At 41.3% G+C, this 12,290-nt stretch overlaps 1 protein-coding gene across 5 annotated transcripts in view; it reads right to left on the bottom strand.

The window, feature by feature from the left end:
• Positions 1 to 3,525: 3,525 nt before the first annotated feature.
• The window catches only part of YTHDC1 (YTH N6-methyladenosine RNA binding protein C1), a 33,375-nt gene continuing 24,610 nt past the window's right edge, over positions 3,526 to 12,290 (bottom strand). For 2 of the 5 annotated variants that reach the window (XM_065595867.1, XM_065595868.1), the window contains 7 exons: positions 11,627 to 11,793; positions 8,886 to 8,968; positions 7,136 to 7,172; positions 7,004 to 7,043; positions 6,856 to 6,918; positions 5,022 to 5,156; positions 3,526 to 4,503 (listed from right to left, as the gene is read on the bottom strand). In XM_065595867.1, the coding sequence (XP_065451939.1) occupies positions 4,285 to 4,503; positions 5,022 to 5,156; positions 6,856 to 6,918; positions 7,004 to 7,043; positions 7,136 to 7,172; positions 8,886 to 8,968; positions 11,627 to 11,793 (744 nt within the window). In that variant the 3' untranslated portion in view covers positions 3,526 to 4,284. The remainder of the gene's footprint in view (positions 4,504 to 5,021; positions 5,157 to 6,855; positions 6,919 to 7,003; positions 7,044 to 7,135; positions 7,173 to 8,885; positions 8,969 to 11,626; positions 11,794 to 12,290) is intronic. The other 3 variants (XM_065595869.1, XM_065595870.1, XM_065595871.1) reach the window with 2 other exon arrangements.

Genomic DNA, 12,290 nt, shown 5'->3' with positions numbered 1-12,290 from the left:
GTGCTCAGCCTCCAGCGCCGGCCCACTGCAACCCAGAAAGCTGAGGAAACAGCTGCTCTGCCCAACCAAGGTGGGGAGACAGACTGGTGCAGGGAAGGCATTCTACTGTGTCCCATCCCCTCCATACACACATATGGGCCTCCCTGTGCTGCAGGACTCTCTTCCCAGTGGTCCCCCTTCTGTGGGGTGTGGAAAGTTAGCCTTAGGGCACATGGTCTCTGTTCATCTTGCTCGCTGGCCTCCACAGCAGAACCAGCAACTTGTACATCCGGACAGCTGCCAAAGCTCCCTGAAGACTTGCATTAACTTCAGTGGGCTTTGGCTCAGGCCTTTACTGGCTTAGCTCATCGTGCCGTCAGTAATTCCCAAGCGTCTGCTGCTGTACACAGGAGTGGGTCACCTTTGCTACAGCATTCCAGAGCTGTTGGAGAGGAGACCTGCTGAATAATAGACCTTGTGGCTTCACTGGTCTGTAAGAGGTTGTCTTAAGATGCTCCTGGAAACACCAAGTGGAACTGCTAATTTCCCTCAGTAACGGGCAAACCTATTACCTGCGTAGCAGGCCAACTCCTCAGCAGCACTAAATCCATATCAATTATTCTGTTGAGCGCCATGAAGATTTTAGAACAGCTGAGGATCACTTATGCAGCAACAGTATTGCATGGTTGCTACAATAAGCAAGCCACCAGCTCACGTCGAAGAGTGCCTTTAAACTTGCCTTTGGCAGAGTTGGGCTGCATTTGTAAATACGATCCAGCGCTTAATGGAAGGCAACTTCTATTTGCCTGCAGACAAAGCAGCTCGAGAAAACAGCAAGGTTCTTCATTTACTGAATATTTTTTCTTGCCCCAAACAATTTTATTAGCGCTAATTTTTGGAGCTGGCTGTGACAAATCTTAAGCCTTAAGCTAAAGCTTTGATGCTAAACTGAAAACGGGACACCTTGATGTTGATTTAGGAGAATCTAGCCTCCGGGGCCTATCATAGCAGATATACGGAGTATAAGACACACTAATGTGAATAGTCATGTTTCTGAGCTTACTTATACTGCGTATACAGAAAAATACCCAAATTGGTAGTCAGCTACAGCCACCAGAGTTATGTGATTTATCATTGAGATTCCCCTTGTTGCTGTAAATCACTGGAAACTTGAATCCAAATTGGAAACACTGGGTGAGCTTCTCAGCTGGTGTAACCTGCCCTCTTATAAGCACTTGAGTGGAGCTAGGCCAGTGCACCCCAGAGAATTAGGTCCATTAGCGATTACAAAATGTCTACAGAAATCTACAGGTTGCCTAGGTCTGTGCTGGAACTCCATACAAATCTGTGCCCCGATCCTGCAGCGAAATGCATGCAGGCTGAATGCAGTCAGCAGGAGCATGTGCCCATACAGGCAGTTGGCACGATCACAGCCTTGATTGTTGACATATAAAACATTCAGAGATTTGATACTTGGAAACAGGAAGCCAGAGTAAGTTAGGTAGACCTGCTAGGCGGGGGGGGGAGGGAGCAGAGTTTGTGGAAAGTATCACTGAGGAGTTTTGACCAGCTCTAGTCTTACTTTTCCCTTCCCAGGGAAAGAAAATTGTGAGCCCACTCCATGAAACCCCATTAGCATGACCCTAGGAAGATCTCTGCCTGAGGGGGGGCAGGCACGTTATTTGAATGTAAAACGTCATACAAGTTCAGGCTCTGGTGTAATTCAACGCGTGTCGCACTCGTCGAATGAACTAGCTCCCTTAATACTGCTACATCGCCACTGCTGCTAACCAAAATATTTGCTACCTCATGGCTAGAGCATTCAACTCCTTGGGTTGTTTTGTTATTCCTATTATTGAGTGTCAAACTGATTAAGTCTAGGAAAGATTCCCTCTACTAAAACATGCAATGCTTAGGTTAATACATGTCAGTTTCAAGTGAGGGAATTCAGCTGTAGGAGATCCCACAGTAACCTGCATTGCACTTAGTGCAGATGGACTGCTACCCACAGAAATTACCAGGCACAGTTGCAGCCTTACTGGACCAGGTCATTTAAAAGTTTGCCTAAGCAGGAGACAAATGCCGTCAGAGGAAGTAGGACTGAATGAAGATGGACGAGAACAAGTATGTGGAGACAAAAGGGCTGCCTTTTTCAGAAGAAGTTAGCAAGTGGAGTGCTAGACTTTCACAAGCCTGGCCGCATGTGAAGGAGCTGAACATGTGAAATCTGGACATAAACCTGCTTGGCTTTTATACTCTGGCCAGATGCTGCCTCATTGCTACTGCCCTAATTTATTCTTCTTAGGATGACGCACACACATGTGCGCAGACACACATACACACTATAATTTGCCAGTTACTGAAGTAGCTCTACAAGCCATGGTTCAGGTGACAAATTACAGCTAGCATATGCATGGCTCTGCACTATATGACAGCTGTAAGAGTCTAAACTTGCTAGGATCCAGGAGGTTCCTGCCTCCTGAGATGACTGAGGCCTTGTCTATATTACCATGGTAAGGTGACCTAAGTTACATGAATAACATAACTGTAGTCGATGTAGCTTAGGTCGACTTACTATGGTGTCTACACCGTGCTGCGTCAACAAGAGATGCTCTCCTGTTGACTTCCCTTACTCTTCTCAGGGAGGTGGAGTATCGGAGTCAACCGGAGCATACTCTCCCTTCGATTTAGTGGGTCTTCACTAGACCCACTAAATCGACACCTGACGCATTGATTGCAGCAGTGCTGATCTACCAGTAACTGTAGCCATGGCCTAAGAATAATACATTTCAACCCAAAAGTTAACTCACAGTAAAGTGAGAACAGGGAAATGCCTCTAACTGCGTGCAAAGAAGAGTGTTTTTTTCCACTGAACTCTCAAGTTGTAGGTTAGCTCTCTGGTTTTTACTATTGCAAGTTTAAATTCAAATCTGTCCTGTTCAAGAGCATTTACAATACAGAAGTCAATGAAATATCCCGGGGCATTTGCTATGGCATGTTACATAGAGGCATGCCTATGTTGGCTCTGCACAGTGGGTGTGTGCCCTGTAATTTTGTCTGGATCGAGCAATTGATTGACACGGGGGTGGTTTGGATCTCTCTTTAGATGAAGTGGTGTTGAGACTGGCACAGGGCGAGGACATTAAAGGCCATGTCTGCCCTCCCGGTGAAATCGACACTGCTGTGACTGGGAGCGGTGTTGATTTAGCTGGTCTGGTGAAGACACGCTAAGTCGATCTGTACTCCACCACCCCAAGAGGTGGAAGCTATATCAACAAGAGAGCATCTTCCGTTGATACAGCGCAGTATAGACACCGCCATAAGTCAACCTAAGTCACATCAACTTCAGTTACGTAAAGCGTTAGCGTAGGCTAGCCCTTAGTTTTGGGGATACCAAGCCCCAGCTTACAGCTGTCTGGGTTGAATTTCACCCATTGGAAAGATCTTTACTGAGGGGGAAAATAGGTAACTTTTAAATACACAGGCCAGCCTTCCTAGAACTGTTAGCAAACCTGGAAGCCTTTAAAATAACAAGCCAAGCTAAAATTTCAATTGTTACCAATTTATTATTATTATTTTTTTTTTATAAAAAATGGTAGCAATGTAGAATACAGCAACATTTCCTGCTTCCACACACGCAAACTGTGAACATTCCAAGCAATGTGTACGTTTCAGGGAGGCTAGACAATAGCATGGACCAGAGGGTTACTGAACACAGGAAGATTTTTAAAAAGATTAAAAATTAGATATCAATAGTGTCTTCTTAATATTGCTTTCATTATTGAAGACTGACAAAACACTCTACAGCAAAGGTTAAAAAACAGAAAACCAAAAGGCTGCTACAACACTGCCATACAGTCAAATCATCATACTTCAATAGTTGCATACTTGATAGCAGCATTTTTTCCCACTGAACCATGTGAAACTACATGTAAGAAAATAAAGCAAAAAAAAAAAAAAATTATGGCAGTTATCCAGCAATATTTAAAAAAACCTAGGAGGAAGTCACTAGAAGTAGATGAACACTTATTGAAAATGAACCAATATCTACATTCTTAACTGTTTCCCATTCTCCAATAAAAATGTCAACTCAAATATCAACTTTGTGCATTTTTTCTTTTGGCTGATTGAGTTTTTCCAGTTCGTAGTTTACTGCATGCTTGGAACAAAGAGGGTCATTGTAAAACCTTCTACACAACAAACTTTAAGTAGACAGCTGAAAATAAAGTGTACTACTTGTAAACACACAAAAAAAAAATACAAGCTTTGTTGTTTTGTTTCAAATGACCACTGGTTCCAGATGGATTATCTTCTATATCTGCCTCTTTCCCCCCTGTCTCTGTCCCGCTCACAAATTCTCTCTCTCTCCCTTTCCCGATCCCGTCCCCGTTCTCTGTCTCTCCTGTTGTCTCTGGGACGATCGCGCTCCCTCTCCCGCTCTCTCTCTCGAGGTCTGCTTCTCCGGCCACTGACCACTGCTTGTGTGCGACGCAGAAAGTCGTCTACCCTCATATCGTAGTCGTGCTGTGAAAGAAAAGGACAAGGCTATTTATTTAAATTGCCCAGTCAAAGTCCCAACACTTCACCCATCCACTACTGGGGCCTTTTGGAAAGCCAGGATCAAAGGCAGCTGATAAGAAACTTTAGCATAAACTTTTTCATAGCAACGGCACAAGTTTCCTCCCCTCTCCAGACAAGCTACAGATACCAAAAAAATCCTTCCCGATTTGGACTGAATTTCAACCAGGGAAGTGTACACATTGACAGCTGGAAGCCTTCCACAAACTTGGGCCAAGAAATGGTGGGACATGTGCTCTTAAGTCCCTCAGGGGGATTTTCAAAAGCACCCACAGCCTTGATTTAGGCACCTCAGTGACCTGATTTCACAAGTACATTTAGGAGCCCAGGTGTAAGGCCAAGATTTTCAGAAATAAGAAACCTCCTGTATGCTTAGGCTCCTAACAACCCCTAAATTCCCCCCGTTCCTACTTCTGCCGGTCTGTATGATTTGCCCCTTCCCCTTTGCTTTCATGTACACTTACTACTCGCTTGTCTCGGTATCTTGCTTCGTGGGGTACGGGGTGGTGTCCTGAGTATGGAGGGTGGGCCTGAGGTGGAGGAGCATGGTGCTGATAATAAGGGTGATGTGGAGGCTGTTCCATAGCTGGATAGGGTGGCTACAAGGAAATTAAAGGATGTTTGTTGAACACTCCTAGATACAGAGCAAATCATCCTTAACGTTAGGATTACAAGGACACGTTACCTGCCACTCTGAAGGAAAACAAATACAACATGTAAATATATTCTCCTCTGCAGGTGGACTATGGTTTAAAACATTATCTTGCACATGGAGTGGACAGCAGGACACTGCGTAGATTCCAACCAGATCTTCTCACTGAACTTCAGCTACCAGCATTTATTTAAAACTATATCCCAAAAGCACTAAGATTCTCTCTCTCTGTCAGTCATGAAAATGAGCAATACTGTGAACACTTCAGCTTTCATTAGTTCACTAGGTGTTGTATTGGCTACCTCAGATAGGAGTCATGCAGACAAGCATATACTGGGGCTGAGGGAGATTTCAAGGCCAAAGCACCTGTTGTTCTGCTGAGTTTTATTAGGATATTCACATTTTGAATGAAAGGCCTATTCCACAAGATAAAAATAGGCTGCCAAAAAGCCAGAAGCTAAACTAATCTTAAAAAAAAACACACCAGGCAATTTGGCTATTCTCCATGTCCCCTCAACTTGTCTTACTTCCACTCCCTGCACCAGCTAGGCCATTCTCCCATAAATAGTCACCACAGTGTTTTGCTTGCATAGTGGTTCCAAATTGAACTGCTTGGGAGGGCCGGATTCTAGTGTAAATGCGTATTTAGCCAACCTGTAGAGATGGGCTGGGTAGAAGGATGGACAGATGGGTCAGAGAACTGAGCTCTTCCCGTCCTGCAGTCTGATAGCCCCATTTGTTTGGGTATTTTTGTGCACACAGACTTTTTGTTTGGTTCAGCCAAGAGTGAGAAGCCATGGGGGCATCTTTGCTGCTGACAAACCATTTGACAATTCCCAAGTACAAGAGTCACAGCAGAGATCATGCTATAAATATGCAACTGATATTGAGAAATAACTGCACAGTGATTATCCAACTCCAGACACAGCCAGAATGCAGGGAATTGGGTAACTGAGAATTGCCCTCCTATTGACAGAGAACCCCATCTCAGTATAACAAAGATAGCGCCTGGTACATTATCATGCACTCAATGTATGAATAATAGTTTGCTGGTATGTTTATTCAACTGAATACACAAAGGAACCAAAAAGCCAGTGCCTCAGAGCAGCATACCTAACGAGGACCATGCTAAATATACTCCAGTGCTCCCTAGACGCTTCACTGCCAATGCCAGACAACTCTTACACTCAGAGACCCCTCAGTGGCCAGTTTCCCTCCTGCTATATTCTGTATTCCTACTCAACCTTCTTCAAATATTGATGGATTATTGATCTGATCACATCTGTTATAGTGCATTGTACAGAGAGTTCGTTTGTTTTTGTTTTATGAGAACAAATTTCCTCACTTTTTTATGCATTCAAACTAAGCTAGATTCCTATGTCCTAGTACATATTAGGTTGTCAAGACAGCTTCAAGATGCAAACATATTGTTTGATCACCGTATCTTGACATTACCTACTGTAATTTACCCCATTCAATTTTGTTTTCCTGCAACACTTCATAATTTAGAGTACACAGCAGAAGTACCTGGCACCTTCCTAAAGAGAGTCTGAAGGCCGAGAGCAGTTCAGAAAGAGTGGGCACATCCACAGGATAACGTGGGGGGTTATTTTTAATTAGAAAATGAAGCTGAACAAGACACAAACCATTCCTTGCCAGGGTGGCGGTGGTCCCATACTGTGGAATTCCCTCACGTAATCATTGTAGGACTACAATGAAAGAGAACAACATGAACTTTTGATAACAACTTTGGAAGTGCAAGAAATTACGTTAAAAACAAATGCGTCAACCTACCCCATTTAAAAACACATCTCGGCGAACTCCTGAAAATCGTCTGTTGGGAATAAGATTTGTAAAACTCAATCCAGGCGACTGATATTAACAAGTTACCAGGACATAAAAATGAACAACATGAACACATCTTACCTGTCTACTTCTTGATACCTGGGATCCTTTATATACCCTGTTCAAACATCAAGCAGTGTTATCAATCAAATTTACCATTTCACCATAACAATCCTAAATTACAGTCGTTCGCATCCACCCTTCCTCTGCAACAACCTCCTCTTAAAGGTATGTTCTTGTATGTACTGCTGTTCTTATCTCATTTCAGAAGCGCTTGCAAAGTAATTTCTACAGACTTACTGCATGTCTTTGATGGGTAAAGTAATGGCCTACAGAAAGGGGCATTCCAATGTTAAAGACTGGATAAATACACTCTGGTGAGCTTGCATGCAGTACAAAAGAAATTGGGAAAGGGATATTTGTGCAGACAAAGACTAGACTGAATTGCTTGGCAATGCTCATGCACTTGACTATTGGCATGTATTGATTAACTGGTCAAGATTTCTACCTATTAACTGCATGTCCAATAGACAGGGTCAATCTGGACAGCTGTATGTATGAGATATTAAAAATTCGGTCAAAATTTACAACGGATGATGATGGCACTAGTATAGTCTTAAGAAGAAGAGAGCAATTGGCACCTCTTGCTTTAAGCAGTTCAGCAAAAAGCATTTGTAAAAGGTGGGAGGAATCAGAACGACGTAAAGCATTTTTGCAGTGCTACAGAAGTGGGTTTTTTACTTTAATTCTCAGCTGTAAATAATGCTCTTGGAAGTTTGACTAATGATGACAGCACTCTATTAAAGTAACTCTTCTTTGAAGAAATCAGCCTCTGAAGTCTATTCAAACTGGACACTGAAATATAAGCAGGCTTTTAAGGTTTAGAAATCTACTACGGAAATAATGCATTATACGCAGAAGTGCACCTTCCATTAAGACTTCCTAGACTGAAGTCTGTCCTGTCCAGACACTGCCTTTTTCAGCAGCAAAGGTACACTGGTAATACTGCAATCTGTGGCTGTTGCATTTACGCTGCTGAAAAAGCTATTTTATTTCTGAAGCCCTTAACTTTTCCAGCTGAAACTCCTCCCCACCCTGCCAGTGGACCGCCCTTGAAAACAGCATGAGGACACTCTGACCTGCTTCATATCAAGTTTTTAAAAGTTTCTCTGAAAACAAAATGGGAACTTCTAGTATCATCCCACACATGACTTAAGGGTCATGGGATCCCAGTTGTGAATCCCAGTTAAAAGTCTACAAAAAAAGGGTACAAAAAGCTCTCAATTCATTGCAAATAAATGCTTGTCAATTACCAACTTAAATTTGAAACCAATATAAAGATTATGCAAAAAAGTTAACAAAGGTCTATCATGGCCTACTTTTGAAGCTATATATATTCAAAGTGGTACTTTGATAGGTCACCTTCGTGATTAAGTTTCAGTTTACGGGCAAGAAAGGCGCTGCTCATAGAAATGAAACACTCCCACCATTTAGGAAGCAATGGAGTTTGAAGTGGCTATTTTAACTGTCTGGGTTACCACCTAATATAAGCGGGGTGGTCCAATTACTTTAAGACTACTGAAGAATTTACACTAAATTTAAGGTGGGATTTTCAAGAGGGCTCAGCGCTGGCCTAACTCGGCTCCCAGTGAAACAAGTGGGAGATTTACCATCAACTTAAATGAGAGGAGAGGTAAGCAATGCTGAACACTTTTGAAAAATCCCATTCTAAATCCTAGTCACATATTAAAAGCTCATTAGGCCTGTATGAATTCAAAATTCCATCACAAAAATGCAAATACTTTTACATTTGTGCACATGAGATATTAACCTGGTCTTTGGTGAAACTCAGGGGGATAGTCAATCCTTGGTTTCTTTCTGCTGTTATGAATATCATAATCCTCTGGTCGACGCCTATACAAATTAGACATTAGAGATTAAACAAGGTTGTTTGGAGTGTTCTTCACAGCAGCATCCCCTCACAGAACAAAATCACCATGAGCTGGCCAGGATCTCTGTTTGGAGTCATTCGGAACTCAGTCAGTTGTGCATATGCTTCAGTCAAGAGTTTATAAATTTAAGCTTTAAGTTTAACTTCAAATCATCAGAAGCCCTACTCTGTGCTAGATAAATACACTTGATTATCGCTTTATAGTTATAAACAGACTTTGGCAGTAAGAGAGGAACTTGATCCAACCATAGCTTAATATCCAAAGAGAATATTTAACCAGCTGATCTAAAACAATCTCTTAATTTACGCTTTAACATTATACTTTCCATCTTAATTTAACCTAAAAGAATTAGACAAAAAAGAGACTTAGTAAATCTGATTAATCAGTCAAATCTAAATATAGTTCCCTCATTTGCAAAGTGTTTTATCCATTTTACATGGACACATTTTTGCTAAAATGTTAGCCACAGGGCAGACAAAACTTTTGTAAAATAAAAGCCTCTTTCCAGGTACATTTAAAAATAAAAGGGTGCATGATTTGCACACATGCCTCTTTCACCATCAGCTATCTAACATGATTGGGCTAGAAGTATTTTTGGATTGTCACTGACTAATGACTAAATGACTAGTTTAACCTCAGTTCCTTCCAAGGAAGGATTCATTCTAAAAACTCTGAAGCATCCTAACTGAAATAATTAGAGCTCTTCTCTAAAGACGACTGCTCTGTTGCTGATATGAAGCATTAAAAAATCTGCAAGAACTTCACTCATGCTGGGGGAACCCATTTTAAAAGCAGCTCCATTCCAGTTATGGGCTTGAGTTAGTTCTTCAATAGACTTCTGCTGGTCAGTAGTGCCCCTCCACCAAGAAAATATACAGCATTACAATGGCCAATCACTTTTTAGTATTAGATTGTTTAAAACATTCTGCTAAAAATGAATTTTCCAGCAACAGGTACAGTTCCCTTGATAAAGGATTCAAATTAAAGTTCCTTCAAATCAGTTAACCATTTTGCAAACTATACCAGCTGTTAATAGCTCTACTAATTGACCTGTTTCCATAACAATCATTTCTCCTCCCCCCTCCCACTTTCTAGTTTTTAAAAGCCCACTTTACCCAGTATCAAGTTTGGTTTTTTTTAAATGAAAGCAGATTCTTCACCCTCTGAGCAAAAAACCCAAAAAACAAAGCAGTTGCATCTACAGCAAAATCAGATTAAGAAAAATAAAAGCTGGTGTAAAGAATAAACATACCGCTTTCTTGTAGTTTTGAGAGTGCATTTACGACCGGTATAAAACATGATAGTAACAGTTCATATAGTAGTCCAACTACTGACTTTAAGCTGTAAGCCACATACATAAATGGAGGCCCTGGCAGGCTTGAGAAGGTGTGGTGGTGTTATATGTATAGTTTGCAGTCCATTGCAAAACCTTCACTTGTAAATACTTTATTGCACTGGAAACCTCTTAGCTTAACTTCAAAAGCCATCTTGGTGCTCAGTCCTTTAAAGCCCAAAATATGGGGGCGCTGCCAGGTTTCCTCCTACCTACTCGTTACAGTGTCCTTTTTAAGCTCAAGGAAATGGGGACTCTTGTTGGGTATCTGTACCTACCACAGCATGTTTCCGCAAAGAGGAAACTTAACCAAAGGTTTCAGCCCAAACCATACAGTCTTTAGCAGGAAAAAAAAAACTTTAGATTTATCTGTAAGCAAAGTGGCTACACACAGGGAAAAGGTGTTTGGTAGAAGGGCTTATATCAGTTCTTTGCAAAGACTTCTCCAATTCTGTAACAAGTTATACCCCCTTTTCCTGGTAAATGCTGTTAAGTTCATAAAGCAGTGATCAATAACCATGTCGATCCTCTAAAAACACTTTAAAGTCCACAGGTACTGCCAACATCTGGAAAGGTTGTATATATAGACACAGCAACAGCCATTCTTTTTGGTTTGTTGCCGGGTCTCCAAGGGCCACTCGATCCCCTTTGGAAAGAACCTACTGTTTTCAGAAGCTCAGCAAGATGTGTGAATTCAGTGGTTACATGTTAGAGAATATTTGGCAATGGGGTTAACACATCACGGTGATACAATTTGAAATAGTCCCAATAATGCTCCTCTTGAATATCAAAATTATTTAAATATTTTATCCTCAAAATGAGGCGGCATCTTCTGCAAAATTATAAGTGATCCTTATAAAAGTCCCATATTTCATAAGGCTTATCCAGAGACACACCTGAAAGAAAAGGCTTTTACAAGATATTAACATATTTTGGCATATAAAGACTTCCTCTTCCTCCATCTAGCCTGCTCATAATAAATCCAAGCTTACCTATGGCTGACATTACATGTTGTGTTATCTGTATAAAAGATCTAGTCTAAACTAGAGAGCTTTATTTATTTAAGAACTATTTTTCTGCAAAAGCAAAGATCCCCATTTTCCTCTTGAAATATGACAGATCGGGGGACAATGTGAAATCCTCAATGAAGCCACAAACTCCTCCATGCAGCTTGATTTGAGGATTTTCTCTCTTCTTTATCGCAGGGAAAGCTTTTGATGAATCACATTCCTCCATCACGTTATTCTGATACATGTGCCTATTATCAGTCCAAAGAACGTTTCTAACCTTCCCACGTCCCGGACTGGTTCTCGACGGGATGGACGTCCTCTTGATCGGGGCTGTGAATGCATTCGTCGCTTGTGCCGCATTTTATGAATGACTTGATACAAGTCAATGCTTTCATCAGGAGGGAATAGGAGACAAAGCTGGGTTCCACATTCAAGCTCAATTTCCTAGAATTAGTTAGAAGTTAAACAGTGATTTACAAGCTGAAAACAGGGAACATCTCCCATTAATTACTTTCGCCAGGTACAGAAACACTTTGAAGAGGAGACTTCAATCCCACAAAATAATGAGCACAGTACAGTTTTATTAGCTTCAATGCTTTGGGGGATATTTAGCATCATCATAAAATACCCCTATGCTGGGGACACAATACCTTCCTAACAGACATTCGGGTCTGCTTCATTTCATTATTGTTTAAAGCTGAAAGAGTTTTTCGTAATCACATAAAATTAAGGAAAATAATCACCACGTACCTTAATCAGTTTACACTGTAGTCTGGAATATATGGATGATAATCCCACAAGCATGGTGAAGCAGATTTATTTTCAAGAATTAAATGTTATCCAAACTCAGTGAAAGAGCCACAAGTAGTTTGTGAAAGTGAGGTTTAATTTGTGTAATTACTGTATAATATGTTTCTAGCGTATAAGGCAGTTTGTTACAG

Source organism: Chrysemys picta, chromosome 5 (assembly GCF_011386835.1).
Source record: "Chrysemys picta bellii isolate R12L10 chromosome 5, ASM1138683v2, whole genome shotgun sequence".
NCBI lineage: Eukaryota > Metazoa > Chordata > Testudines > Emydidae > Chrysemys > Chrysemys picta.
The sequence above is the reverse complement of the archived record's forward strand: the minus strand, read 5'-3'. Positions and strand labels throughout refer to the sequence as shown.